Source organism: Vicia villosa, linkage group LG3 (genome assembly GCF_029867415.1).
Source record: "Vicia villosa cultivar HV-30 ecotype Madison, WI linkage group LG3, Vvil1.0, whole genome shotgun sequence".
Classification (NCBI taxonomy): Eukaryota; Viridiplantae; Streptophyta; class Magnoliopsida; order Fabales; family Fabaceae; genus Vicia; species Vicia villosa.
In genome coordinates, this window is record NC_081182.1 from 9,857,948 (window position 1) to 9,872,916 (window position 14,969).

At 31.9% G+C, this 14,969-nt stretch overlaps 1 protein-coding gene across 1 annotated transcript; it reads right to left on the reverse strand.

The window, feature by feature from the left end:
- Window positions 1-12,510: 12,510 nt before the first annotated feature.
- On the reverse strand, window positions 12,511-13,292 carry LOC131660259 (gibberellin-regulated protein 1-like). The gene is made up of 3 exons (XM_058929466.1): window positions 13,151-13,292; window positions 13,018-13,066; window positions 12,511-12,930 (listed from the first exon to the last, which is right to left on the reverse strand). The coding sequence occupies exons 1-3, from the start codon at window positions 13,223-13,225 to the stop codon at window positions 12,749-12,751; spliced, it is 306 nt and encodes a 101-aa protein (XP_058785449.1). The 5' UTR covers window positions 13,226-13,292; the 3' UTR covers window positions 12,511-12,748.
- Window positions 13,293-14,969: the final 1,677 nt, after the last annotated feature.

Sequence of the window (14,969 nt, forward strand, 5' to 3'; positions counted from 1 at the left end):
TCTAATTCGACCAGACCCCTTTCACTGACATGGCCCAATCTCATGTGCCAGATTTCTGTTTTCGACAAAGGTTTCGTGGATGCAACATTTGTCGAACCACTTACAACTTCAGTCTCAAGGGTATACAAGCCTTGTTTCTTCGCGCCTCTCAAGACTTCCTTCGAACCCTTCATGACTCTTAGGATACTTTTCTCTCCTTGGAAAACATATCCTTTCTTGTCGAATTCACCAAGAGAAAGTAGATTTCTCTTCAAATCAAGAACATACCTGACTTCAGTCAACAACCTTATTGACTCATCATGGAGTTTGAACCTCACAGATCCAACACCTGCAATCTTGCAAGGCTTGTTGTTTCCCAGCAATACTGATCCACCATCTTGATCATATGAAGCATTTTAATGAGGTAATGTAATGTTTTGAGGAAATTTAAAATGATTTGCACAAAATTTATTGTTTGGATACAAAAATGAAGAATTGTTAAAATGATGGAAATTTATGGAGTATTTTATCCAAGTTAAATTTTGTCATTTTGAAATGACACCAAAAATCAAAGAATTTGAAATTGCTCTCATACTTTATAGAATGTATTTGTTACTATTATTTTTTCAAATTTTACAAATTGATCCTCATATTTTCTAAAATTATAAAATTGACCCTATTTTTTTAAAAAAATTGCAAATTGGTCCTTAATGATTTTTAAAATTTACAATTTGGTCCTTCAAATTTTTAAAAATTACAATTTGATCCCTACTTTTCAATTTTTTTAATTGGTCAAAAAAATTATATTTATAAAAAATGACTCCAAAAATCTAACAATGAATTACCTTAATACTCCATCCAAACAAAATAATTTAAAATGAATGGATTTCAATTGAATCATTTGAATTGCTTTGAATTTTAAAGTCCTTTAAAAATTCCAATTACCTCATCCAAACACACTCTTAAATTCTAAAAATTAAACATTTAACTAAAATAATTGTAATAAATTAAAAAAATAACATTTAACTAAAATAATTGTAATAAATTAAAAAATAACATTATAAGTCATTACATACAACTGCCAAAAAAATAAGCATGCATATAGATGGCATGTGATATTTCCGTCCTCGTACCATTCTGCAGAAAGCAGTATATGTATGTGAAAAACTGTTGCTAATTTGTGTCTTGTAGTTTCTGAACTCAGATCTCACTCTGCATTCTTTTTATGTGTCCTTTTTCATTGTGTAGTTACTACTAGTACTAACAAAACACCGTTTTCATGCATTGTGAGAGTGTGAGAAGCACGCGCAAGGTCACGTGTAGAGGGATACAGTTTCATGCGGTTAATTCTTGTTACTACACGATGAATTGAATTGCTTGGTTGGTTACAAAAAAATTCAAAGTCACTATTTCTGATGAGCTAGTCTCCGCGCCCAGAGTCATGTTTTCTGCGTGACTGTCACATCTCTTCTTTCTTCACTCCTCGTTGTCACTTTTCAAATCTAATTCAATTTATTAAAATATAGTTTCAATACTTCAAATAATATCAAAATACTTTAAGTTTGATAAATGTATTTTGAGTATTATTATTTAATGTGTGATATTTTTATATAACTAGATTTGTTATAAAAAATAATAAAATAATTTATATAAAAAATTTAAATTATTGTTAGAGAACACTTGTTTTGCATCTTAAAAAAAATTTGTTTTGTATTGTTTTGAATAATATAAATAATGAATTATAGAAAAATATTAAATTTATAAGTTGTTCCTTTGAAAAAAAAATTAACCATCAATCATGCTAAATACTAATATTAACCTCAATTGTATTTCTGGTCAAATTCAATTCAAATTTTAAGATTAGATCATTTCTAAATTAAGAAGCTCAAACGAACTATATCATGATTAAGGTCACATTATTATCTATTTGCAATTGTCCTAAGAGACAATTATCTAATTACAAATTTGAGTTTAAAATTCCTATTTTTATTTATATAAGGTCTAATTTATTGCTTTGGTTTAGGTACACTATATTTCTGTTTCACAATCTCACACTCACGACACAAACTTATTTTATTGTTGTTGTATTTGAAGATACGCTTCTCTCTATGTAGTATCAACCAACTGTTATAGTTAATTTCCACCTAACCAACTCTCAAATCGTTGATCTTAAGTCTGATTAGGATCAATAACACCTTATGTGAAATTTATGTTTAAAATTTTCTATTATTTGTCTCCAAGGTTCATACCCTCCCAAGACGACATGCACTAAGCATCCTCACCAACAATCCATAGCTCCACAAAGTTTATGGCACTATCACATGATCTTCCTTGTTAAATGTTGATCTAAATCAGTCGTGGAGTCAAGAGGTCCCTCCTCCGTCCATTGGTGTTCAACAAAGCCAACTCTTTGCTAGAGGATGGGAAGAAAAAAACCTCCATAAGGACTTGTTGGAGATCGTTCAACAACAATTCTATTGGTCATTAGTTACTGCACATTTGAAATCCCTCCTCCGTCCATTGGTGTTCAACAAAGCCAACTCTTTGCTAGAGGATGGGAAGAAAAAAAACCTCCATAAGGACTTGTTGGAGATCGTTCAACAACAATTCTATTGGTCATTAGTTACTGCACATTTGACCTAGGTTTTATTTCAAACCTTACTATCATAGTAAATAGCAAGGAAAAAATTTAAAATTATTGGATAAAAATATTTCAACCGCATAATCACTAGCATCACACATAAACTTAAAAGGTGAATCCTATTTGGGTGTTATGAGTTTGGGCGCAATCATCACTTTTTCTTTGTAAACCCTTGAAAGATTTAAATCATTCATAATTAAACTCAAACTCAATTTTTTTTTGGTAGAAGGGAGGGCCTAAGCCCAAGAAAAAAAGAACTACACAAACACCCCCTTAGCAGGTGAAAACCCTATGGCATCCTCCTCGAAGAATTTAAGAACAGACTCAGGAATAAATTCAAAGATACTTAAATCTGCTCGGGCTTTCTTGCCCATTTTAGCGAGCTCATCAGCACATCTGTTGGCTTCACTATAAACATGCTTAACATCCACCTGCTCAAACAAATCCAGCAAGTTCTTAATGCTTAGAATCAAGTTTCTACCAACGCTATTCCGCACCAAATCTCCAATTAAGGCTTGTCAAACTTCAAGCGAATCCACATTCACCTCCAATCTACTATAGCCTAACTCAAACTCAATTTTATTTCATGATAAAGTTTCTTAATAGTATGGAATATTTAGAGGAGTCTTGTCGATAAAAATCATTATGACCTAAAAATATTTGTGTTCCTTTAACATTTGTAGGAGGCTGTAACTTTTCTATCACATCAATTTTTTCTTTATCTACCTTAATGCCTATTGGTGAAATTTTAATAGTAAATTTATAATCTGTTAAATAACTTGAAATAACATTTCTCCTAATTTAATAGTGAATTAATCTTCATTAATATTTTTAAAACAACATTGAAGTTTTCAAGGCAAGAATCATAAATAGTGCCAAATACATAAAAATCATATAGAAATACCTTGATTGAGTTATCCATCATATAAAAAAAATAGAAATCACACAAATTTGGAATGTAGTTGGTGCATTCTATAAACCAAATGACGTATTTTGATAACAGAAACATTAGACACATAAATTGTTGGCTTTTCTTGATCCTTTGGGTATAGCATAATATAGTTATAGCTTGAATAACCATCTTGAAAGTAATATAATGATTGACCTGTTAATTTATCCAACATTTGTTTCATGAAGGGCAAAATAAAGTGGGACTTCCTTATTTCCTAATTGAGTCTTACGCACTCACTTTGCATTCTTCACCTGCTTATGAAATTGCATGCATAAAAATTTTAGAAGGATCATTCATTAAAGGAAAATTTTATAGGGACTAAAAATGCAGGATCGCATATTTATAAGGACTGAAAACGTATTTAACTCATCACAATATTTTTATCTTATTTGGAGTTGCGTAACTCTGGTTAAGGTGAAATTGGAGGGGGAAAAAGCTAACTTCTATGGCTAAACATTTCATGGAGAACTCAAATTCTAGTTAGGAAAGTAAAAAAAATGGATAATAGCAAGTAAAAATTTGACGTTGCTACAATGTTTGATGGTTCAAATTAGGCTATTCTATAAACCCTCTTTATAAGACACAGGTTTTAGTTGTCCAATTTTGTCTATAATTTTGGTCTCAAAGAGGGGAAAACAAATGTTAATATTAGAAGATTCACCCGTAATTATTAATAAGTTTTGTAATTTATTTTTAATTGTAATAGCCATGACTCTCTTAAGGATGAGCGACTAGTTCTCTTAGATTGAGCTCCCTATAAATAATTCTACCATAAACAATTGATTATTGTAATTCTTTATGATTGTTCTGCAATGAATCTCGATTTATAATTATATAATTTTGTTTTACTTAATATTTTCTCCCGTCTACGAATCTAGGTTCATATATAAAACCCTTGTTTTACTTAATATTTACTACATTATAGTTTTTGTTACACAATTATTCCAACAAACATTCGCAATACCATTCATTAAGATTAATACGGAATCAGATTCTCTAACTTCCTTTCCTCTAACTTCTCCTAACTTTAGGCTTATTAGAGAGAAATGAAAAAGAGATAAAAAAATGGAGGGAAAATTGATGAGAGAGACTTATTATTAGAGAGAGATAGAGTGAAAGGTAGGGTGCAGTTCCCTCAATAAAGTCAGAGGATCCACACCCGATTAATACTATCTTTGTAGATAAAATGATTTTTTTATTTGCTACATTATAGTTTTTGTTAAGACAATTATTCCAACCAACATTTTTCATCCAACAATATGTTTGGCAAATTCTACTGTCCTAGTTCCAAAATAACATATAAATATCAAGTTTTTCTTTAAAAACATTTGAACAATTGTTATTTTCAAAATTTCTTTTGGAAGGAAAATTTAAAACTGATTAAAATAATATTAAAATTTTTTTTATTCTTTAAATAATTTTTTCAATATTTTATTAAATTAATTATTGTAAATATAAAAAAATTAGAGAAAATGGATGATGCACTGAAAATTATTCACAACCATATATTCTATTAACTCTCTCTCTTTTAATTTAATTTTTTTTTAATAACATGGCTGCTTTTTTTTATTGGATGGTGACATGGCATATTCGTTTAAACTCTAAAAATTAAACATTTAACTAAAACAATTGTAATAAAATTAAAAAGTAACATTATAAGTCATTACATACAACTGCCAAAAAATAAGCATGCATATAGATGGCATGTGATATTTCCGTCCTCGTACCATTCTGCAGAAAGCAGTATATGTATGTATGTGAAAAACTGTTGCTAATTTGTGTCTTGTAGTTTCTGAACTCAGATCTCACTCTGCATTCTTTGTGTCCTTTTTCATTGTGTAGTTACTACTACTACTCTACTAGTACTAACAAAACACCGTTTTCATGCATTGTGAGAGTGTGAGAAGCACGCGCAAGGTCACGTGTAGAGGGATACAGTATCATGCGGTTAATTCTTGTTACTACACGATGAATTGAATTGCTTGGTTTGGTTGGTTAAAAAAAATTCAAAGTCACTATTTCTGATGAGCTTAGTCTCCGCGCCCAGAGTCATGTTTTCTGCGTGACTGTCACATCTCTTCTTTCTTCAGTCCTCTCCTCGTTGTCACTTTTCAAATCCAATTCAATTTATTAAAATATAGTTTCAATACTTCAAATAATATCAAAATACTTTAAGTTTGATAAATGTATTTTGAGTAAATTTATTTAATGTGTGATATTTTTATATAACTAGATTTGTTATAAAAAATAACAAAATTATTTATATAAAAAATTTAAAATTATTGTTAGAGAACACTTGTTTTGCATCTTAAAAAAAAATTGTTTTGTATTATTTTGAATAATATAAAGAATGAATTATAGAAAAATATTAAATTTATAAGTTGTTCCTTTGAAAAAAAATTAACCATCAATCATACTAAATACTAATATTAACCTCAATTGTATTTCTGGTCAAATTTAATTCAAATTTTAAGATTAGATCATTTCTAAATTAAGAAGCTCAAACGAACTATATCATGATTAAGGTCACATTATTATCTATTTGCAATTGTCCTAAGAGACAATTATCTAATTACAAATTTGAGTTTAAAATTCCTATTTTTATTTATATAAGGTCTAATTTATTGCTTTGGTTTAGGTACACTATATTTCTGTTTCACAATCTCACACTCACGACACAAACTTATTTTATTGTTGTTGTATTTGAAGATACGCTTCTCTCTATGTAGTATCAACCAACTGTTATAGTTAATTTCCACCTAACCAACTCTCAAATCGTTGATCTTAAGTCTGATTAGGATCAATAACACCTTATGTGAAATTCATGTTTAAAATTTTCTATTATTTGTCTCCAAGGTTCATACCCTCCCAAGACGACATGCACTAAGCATCCTCACCAACAATCCATAGCTCCACAAAGTTTATGGCACTATCACATGATCTTCCTTGTTAAATGTTGATCTAAATCAGTCGTGGAGTCAAGAGGTCCCTCCTCCGTCCATTGGTGTTCAACAAAGCCAACTCTTTGCTAGAGGATGGGAAGAAAAAAACCTCCATAAGGACTTGTTGGAGATCGTTCAACAACAATTCTATTGGTCATTAGTTACTGCACATTTGAAATCCCTCCTCCGTCCATTGGTGTTCAACAAAGCCAACTCTTTGCTAGAGGATGGGAAGAAAAAAAACCTCCATAAGGACTTGTTGGAGATCGTTCAACAACAATTCTATTGGTCATTAGTTACTGCACATTTGACCTAGGTTTTATTTCAAACCTTACTATCATAGTAAATAGCAAGGAAAAAATTTAAAATTATTGGATAAAAATATTTCAACCGCATAATCACTAGCATCACACATAAACTTAAAAGGTGAATCCTATTTGGGTGTTATGAGTTTGGGCGCAATCATCACTTTTTCTTTGTAAACCCTTGAAAGATTTAAATCATTCATAATTAAACTCAAACTCAATTTTTTTTTGGTAGAAGGGAGGGCCTAAGCCCAAGAAAAAAAGAACTACACAAACACCCCCTTAGCAGGTGAAAACCCTATGGCATCCTCCTCGAAGAATTTAAGAACAGACTCAGGAATAAATTCAAAGATACTTAAATCTGCTCGGGCTTTCTTGCCCATTTTAGCGAGCTCATCAGCACATCTGTTGGCTTCACTATAAACATGCTTAACATCCACCTGCTCAAACAAATCCAGCAAGTTCTTAATGCTTAGAATCAAGTTTCTACCAACGCTATTCCGCACCAAATCTCCAATTAAGGCTTGTCAAACTTCAAGCGAATCCACATTCACCTCCAATCTACTATAGCCTAACTCAAACTCAATTTTATTTCATGATAAAGTTTCTTAATAGTATGGAATATTTAGAGGAGTCTTGTCGATAAAAATCATTATGACCTAAAAATATTTGTGTTCCTTTAACATTTGTAGGAGGCTGTAACTTTTCTATCACATCAATTTTTTCTTTATCTACCTTAATGCCTATTGGTGAAATTTTAATAGTAAATTTATAATCTGTTAAATAACTTGAAATAACATTTCTCCTAATTTAATAGTGAATTAATCTTCATTAATATTTTTAAAACAACATTGAAGTTTTCAAGGCAAGAATCATAAATAGTGCCAAATACATAAAAATCATATAGAAATACCTTGATTGAGTTATCCATCATATAAAAAAAATAGAAATCACACAAATTTGGAATGTAGTTGGTGCATTCTATAAACCAAATGACGTATTTTGATAACAGAAACATTAGACACATAAATTGTTGGCTTTTCTTGATCCTTTGGGTATAGCATAATATAGTTATAGCTTGAATAACCATCTTGAAAGTAATATAATGATTGACCTGTTAATTTATCCAACATTTGTTTCATGAAGGGCAAAATAAAGTGGGACTTCCTTATTTCCTAATTGAGTCTTACGCACTCACTTTGCATTCTTCACCTGCTTACAATACGAGTAGGGATAAAAAAAAATTCTTCACCGCTATCATTCTGCCTTATAATGGTAAAATTGGTACTTGTTCCTGCAAAAAAAACACTTGTTTAGTAACCCTTTTGAAGCTGGTCAGACAGGGCCACAAAATAGTCACAGTGGGTAACTTGTGTGTATACTTTGGATATTGCTTGTCATTTTCTTTGACTGATCGTTAATTTATATAGTTTGACTTCTTGGAGGATGGTCCTCAATAAATTTAATATTCGTTAATGGTTTTTAAAGCCGATGTCCGCTTGTCGCGTATTTCGGGATCACACGACGTTGTGTCTTTAAATGCTCTTTCAGACATGTCAAAATATGGCTTCCTTCTCGCCATAAGCCGGGGAAGAGTGAATGTGTTTTATCTGGAATATATGTGTTATCTCGCACAAAACCTAGGAGATTATCCTGACGTGTACACATTCCCCCAAGCGTGATGTCCTAGGTGCGAAGCGCTTAAGATTGCCACATAATTATCTCTGAAATCAGGGATGTACACAACCCCCCAAGTGTGAGGCTGAAGGAAGCGAAACTCTTACGATTACTACACATTGATCGTCGAAATACGGGATGTACACAACCCCCCGAGCGTGAGGCCCAAAAGGGGGTGAAAAGCTTAAGGTTGCCACGTATTTGATCTCCAAAACCTGGGATACCAACCGTCGTGTCGTGTTGATGCTACATCCTTTTGGCTTCGGTGATAGAGAAGCTCAATCATTTGTGTAATGATTACAATTTACGGGAAACTGTTCTACTTACCTAGGGTCATGATTACTAGCCTACCAAGGAAGTTGCTGGTTTGCTGTGACTTGGAGATATATATATATATATATATATATATATATATATATAACCCTCACAATGGGTTGCCAAATATCTATCTCTGTCTTTTTCCAAAAGAAAACTTGCCTCTCTTCTTTTTTATTCTTTAGTTAAATGTCAACAGCTGACGCCAGATCCTCTTTCCACTTCAAGTACTATGAACATTTTTCTTTGTTTTTGTCTTTAATTTTTTATTTATCTGCTTTTCCATGGTTATAATTTGTGAGTGTGACGATAATGAGGCGCTGGTCCCCCTTCCAATACGGATGAAATGTACGAGTTGTGGAAACAATGTGCATAACTGTCTAAATGTTCTATTGATAAAATGGATTGGGATTTTGTGGCGAGGGAATTATACGACACATATTTTAATAATGATTATCTGAATAGTGACACTGATTTAGTGTCTTCTTCCTCAGGTTCCATCGAGGTTATAATGGAGCTTCCTACCGAATCTTTTAGCGATGAGGTATTGTGCTATGATTCAGAATGCCTTAATGATTCCTGGTGCTATTTTCAAGAAAGATTGGATTTATAAGTTACTGGTGACAAGGATGATGTCGTCTTGGAGCCTTGTATATCAGGCGAGAAAGTTTGTATATGTCGCCCACCTGGTTTCCCCGAGGAGTACTTTTATTTTTATCCCAACTTTATTAAAGATTTTTGCATAGGAATTCCGTTCACCACCTTCTAGTTCGAACTGCTGAAGGTGTTAAATGTCGCCCCCTTCAAACTTCACGGTACCAGTTGAGTGTATGCATGTGCTTTCAAAGTATTACATTGGCATCTAGATATCACGCCTACTATTGGCATATTCTTTTATTTGTATGAATCATGTGGTAGTTATAAAGGTGGTTAGGTGCTAATTAATGCCATGCATGGCCGATCTATGTCCTCGCCATATACTTCTAATTATAAAAGTTGGAAAGGAAAATTTCTCTTGGTGAAGGGAAGCGGTCACTGCCACGAGGTTATGTACAAAGAAGATGGTGTGCACTATGTTCCCACTTACTAGATCGAAGAAGTTGTAAACTGGGAGTGTTTAGGCTTTGAATTAATACTGTCATAGTGAATTTCCTTTCTAACTTGGTAGCCCCTAGAGTATGTGATGTTGCAGCGAACTAAATTAACAATTCTCTGTGTTATTTATCATTCTGCAATTTTAATTTAGTACCAATTTCAATCTGCTATGCCTGATATGTTTTCGGATGTTGGAACATCTGTCTTGACATTATGTATTGTTGACTCAGTCATGTTACCATCATGTGTTGTAAGTGCTAGAATTTCAAATATACTGAACTTCACCCATTCATACCAAACGAATAGTAATACAAAAAGAAAAATAGAACCACACAAGTTCACAAATCACACTCACTAAAGCATTGAGAAAAACCTAAAATAAAATATAAAAAACTAAATCAACATAGATCTCAACCATCAATCTAATCTAAAATTCAACCTAAAAGATAGAAAAAATTTACGCAGACACACTGAACGAATCACAGATCGAGATTACATAACTTATTGATGCTTCTAGTGTTAGATATGTGGCCTACTGTAAATTTTAAATCCATTTTTATTTTATACAATTGATTTTCTTTTTGTGTTTTTGATATATTATTTTGTATTCAACTAAACAAAAGATCTACATAAAGAAAATCAAAAGACCCAGACTCGATTTTGTAGTCCTACTTCATCAGTCGTAATATAGCTATGAAGCACGATTTCTACTGAAATTATCACTCTAATTTTATTTGTTCAAATAAAATTGCAAAGTTCCAACTTTTATCTTTGATTCATTCTTTCCTCATTTCATTCTCACTACTGTTGTACTTTAAACTACAAATAAACAAATATATGTGATGAAAGTTTGTCACATCTAGTTTGAAGATAAAGGCAGAAATCATCTGGGGGAGGAGGATGTCGTTAGTGAAGAAAACATGGGGTAATAAGTCATACCATTGCTCCTTTATTTGTTAAAAATGAGATTTTCTAATAATATAATTCATTTCATAAAAAGTATTGGAATAATTCAATTTTTTTTTAAAAAAAACTCTTCGATTTTATGGACATTTCATAGATACTATCGGATATTTGCTATTGATGACAAATAAGTTTATTTTTTTACCGCATTTTAAAGATTTTTTCGGATTTTTCATAAATTTTTACCGCATGTTTAAAAAATGTGATAAAAATTCATACGTTTAACCGGATTTTTGAAAAAATTAGTAATAATGCATACATTTTTTTGGATTTTTTGAAATACACGGTAAAAATGCATAAATGTTTCGGATTTTTCAAAAAATCTGATAAAAATGCTTATGTTCAACCAGGCATTTCAAAAAATCCGAAAAATACTTTGCATTATACCGGATTTTTCCAAACATGTGGAAATAAAGTTCATAATATCCGAATTTTTTGAAAAATCAAGTAGGTTAAATTTTCTATTTTTTATTTGTAGTGAAGACCAGAGGCACAAATGATATGATTGCTTGTCGATAGCGTGATAGAGCTACTGCTGCAAGGACTCGAGAGTGGCACCGATCAGTTCTCATAGGAGGCGGTTGGCTAATTAGGCTTGCTTTTGTGCACCCCGCACTATCCGACGTAAAAGATATAACTCTTCTTCTTAAGAGTTCTCGAATAGATTACATTTATAACTCGACTCATATGACATATATGATCAATTACATCCAACTATAATTAAGATGTATCAATTACAATCAATTGTAATTACCTAATATATATCACTCATATGAATATAAATATATTCTAGTGTTGTCCCATTAGACACAACATTATACACAAATACTTTTTCAATAATTATCAAAATATAATTTAATCTTATTGATATATTAGTTTGATAGTCAATTTAAATATGTGTCACATTACTTATAAATATGACATTATGAAAATATCTTTCAAGTAAACTTATAATCTATAAGAAACTTAAAAAAAAAACCCTACGTGTAGGTCCCAAAATAAATCTATGATAGATAACATGTCACACTTAAATCTTGAATTTCATGACTCTTAATGATAGTCTATGGTGCATGTAAATGATAGTTCATACTAAATGTAACTAATTTTATAACCAAATCCATATGACAATTTGGTTGGATATCCTTATCCACTATTTGAATGTCCAAAACCAAACATTGAGCTAAACTTCTAACCTCTTTAGCTTGAATCCGTAGAATGAATACCTTGCTGTTAAACACCAAATCTACTACTACCTCCAATCGTTCCAATAAAATAATATTATAGTAAAATCTCCACTTATTTTATTGTTTTATTACTATCTTTTAATGATCTAATGCTAATTATTATTGCATACATAATATGAAGTGATGAGTGTTGGTGGTACTATCTCGTTCAAACATTTCCAATTTCGATCGGTATGTCGCGGTATTAATTACGATCATCGCAGTATAAATTAACCACAATTTATTTTTTAACATATAACAGTATCAACATATATCAATATTGTTCTGTCGCGACTGTTTTTACCGTTACAGACAGTTTTTTAAAACCCTGGTCTTGTTTCCAAATAAAATCAAGGTTTATTGAAATTTTTATGTAGCATACAATTACAACAACAATAGACTGATAGATAACACTCCATTAAGTCATAACCGATGTAATAGATAAAGCACAGTAACAATATATCACACTAATAATATGATCACAACAATTATTACAAATTACATTCATAAACACACACCACAAATTATCATAAAATACAAGATGAATTGAAAACAGAATTTATTTTCCACCAAGCTACAAGTCTTTGCTCCACACACACACACATAGATAAGTTGCATTGCTTAAGTTGGTTACGGAAGTGATTAATTCATCATATTCAAGGGCACTTGCGTCTGCCTCCGTGGGTGGTTTGTTTGGCATAGCATGGACACACTTCTTGGCCACCGGAAGTTCCCGGTGGCACGCAGTTGCAGCGCCTGCAACAAGTTCCACATGCCCGGTGGCAGAGGCGCTGCCGAGATGCTAAACGGCATCTCGCAGCACATGCTCCATTGCAGTCTGTAAAATTCACATCAAATACATCATTCAAATAAAAGTGCTTAAAATAAAAGTGATTATTTGTCTATATTAGTTATTTTTAATTACCTATCTGCTGCTGAAGCGAAACCTGAGTTTGGGAGTGTACCAGTGGTTCCTACGAAACCATGTTTTATTGAATTATAATAAAGTAACAACACTTGAAGAACAAAGAGAGCAATAATGTATATTTAATTATTACCTGTTGAGCATGAACAAGATGGAGAATGAGAAAAGATACAAAAAGAGATGAAAGTAAAAGCTTAAAAAAAGCCATCTCTTATGGATATAGCCAAGAGAAACTTGCTTTTGGTTACTGGAGAGGTATTGTTCTTAAGATGTGCACTGAATTGAGAATAGAAGAGCCCTTATTTATAGTTGAATGACAAAAGTTGAGTGCTAGCTAGCTAGGTGCTCGACTCTTTGAGTTATAGTTTTGTGTGCATAAATAAATTTAAATTGAGTTTCAAATATACCATATAATCCATTTATTTATATTTTGTAATTTTATTTTTAAACTTGTGAGTTTAATTTTTTTTATACGTAACTTTTTTTTATTTTAAAGAAAAAAGGGAAAAAAAAATACATAACAATCAATTTAGGAGTAAAGACTTTAATACAACAAATGGCGGAGCTAGAAATTTTAGGGAGCCCGGACAAAAATTTTACACCTTATTTTTACTAATTTTACACATTGTTTCTACTAATTTTACCTTTAATTTTGCCCTTGATTATGTCCAAAAAATTTACACCATATTTTTATTAATTTTGCCCTTAATTTTATCTAAAATTACTAATTTTGCCTCTGATGTTGTCAAAAAATCAACTATTAAGTGGGGAGTATACAACGAAAAAAAGAATTGAGCCCGGGCGCATGCCCAGGCTCGCTGGGCTGTAGCTCCGCCCCTTATACAACCAACTAACAAAAGAAGAGAAATTAGTAGAAATTCGTCCATAAAATATCAAATTAGGACATGTCCAAAGTTTAGTAATTTTAATCCTTCTAGTACAGTCCAACGTTTAGCAACATATGCACTACAAGAACGTAAATATCTTGCGAAGCCTCTAAGCCCCTCACTTGTACAACCTCTTAAATGACCACTTCATTGAGCTATCAAGTCATTCTTACTAGCTTCATCAGTGTTTAATCTCACTCAATTCAAAGGAGAAAGAGACCGTCTAATTTGCTTAGTCTCTCGAGGCAAATTCATCTTATTACTATACAACTCCATAGCCAAAAAAAAAAAACCTATGAGCAACTTTAGTAACATGCGTCGTCACAGAATTCTAGGTCTCACAAAATTCTCATCATGTTGTTCCTTGTTCCTTTACATTCAAGGTGCATTGTCCAAAGTTCTAACCACGACAAATCACCAGTGATACTAAAATTCAAGCGCAAATTAGTATCCACTCATTCCTTAATATTAATGGTGAAAAAAGAGCTCATCATATCCAACTTAACCACATTAGCTCAAATAGAAAAAGACAAAGGACTGTCACGTAAGACATGTATTTCGTTTTGGAACCATAAATGTGTGTAGGAACGACAATGATAATGGATCATAGGTTCTGATCCGGTGGAGTGGGGGACCTGCAAAGTTAACACTCCAACGCTCAAGTCAGTATATGAGAAAGAAGAGTGAAATGAAATTACATTTGAACCTTGTCACTTTTGTTCGGCATATGAGAGAGAGAGAGAGAGAGGAAAATAACAAACTTGTTGTTTGTTATCAGTGAAATACGGGAGAACCGTTGAAAGCACTTGCAATTGAAATCACTTGTGATTATTTAGATGATAATTCTTGTGTGCTGAGAAGATTTTGGAAGGAGTGAACCCCCTTCTCAGTGGTCGACCGAGGTGGATGTGGTCGGCCCAGAACAACATGTATAATTGATTCCACAATTTGTTATATAATGACGACAAAAATATCCTCCTAATTGGATTTTATTTTTTCTCTCATTTTAAGAGTTTATTTGGTATTTAGAAATTTTAAAAAACAATTTTTTTCTCTATTTTGATA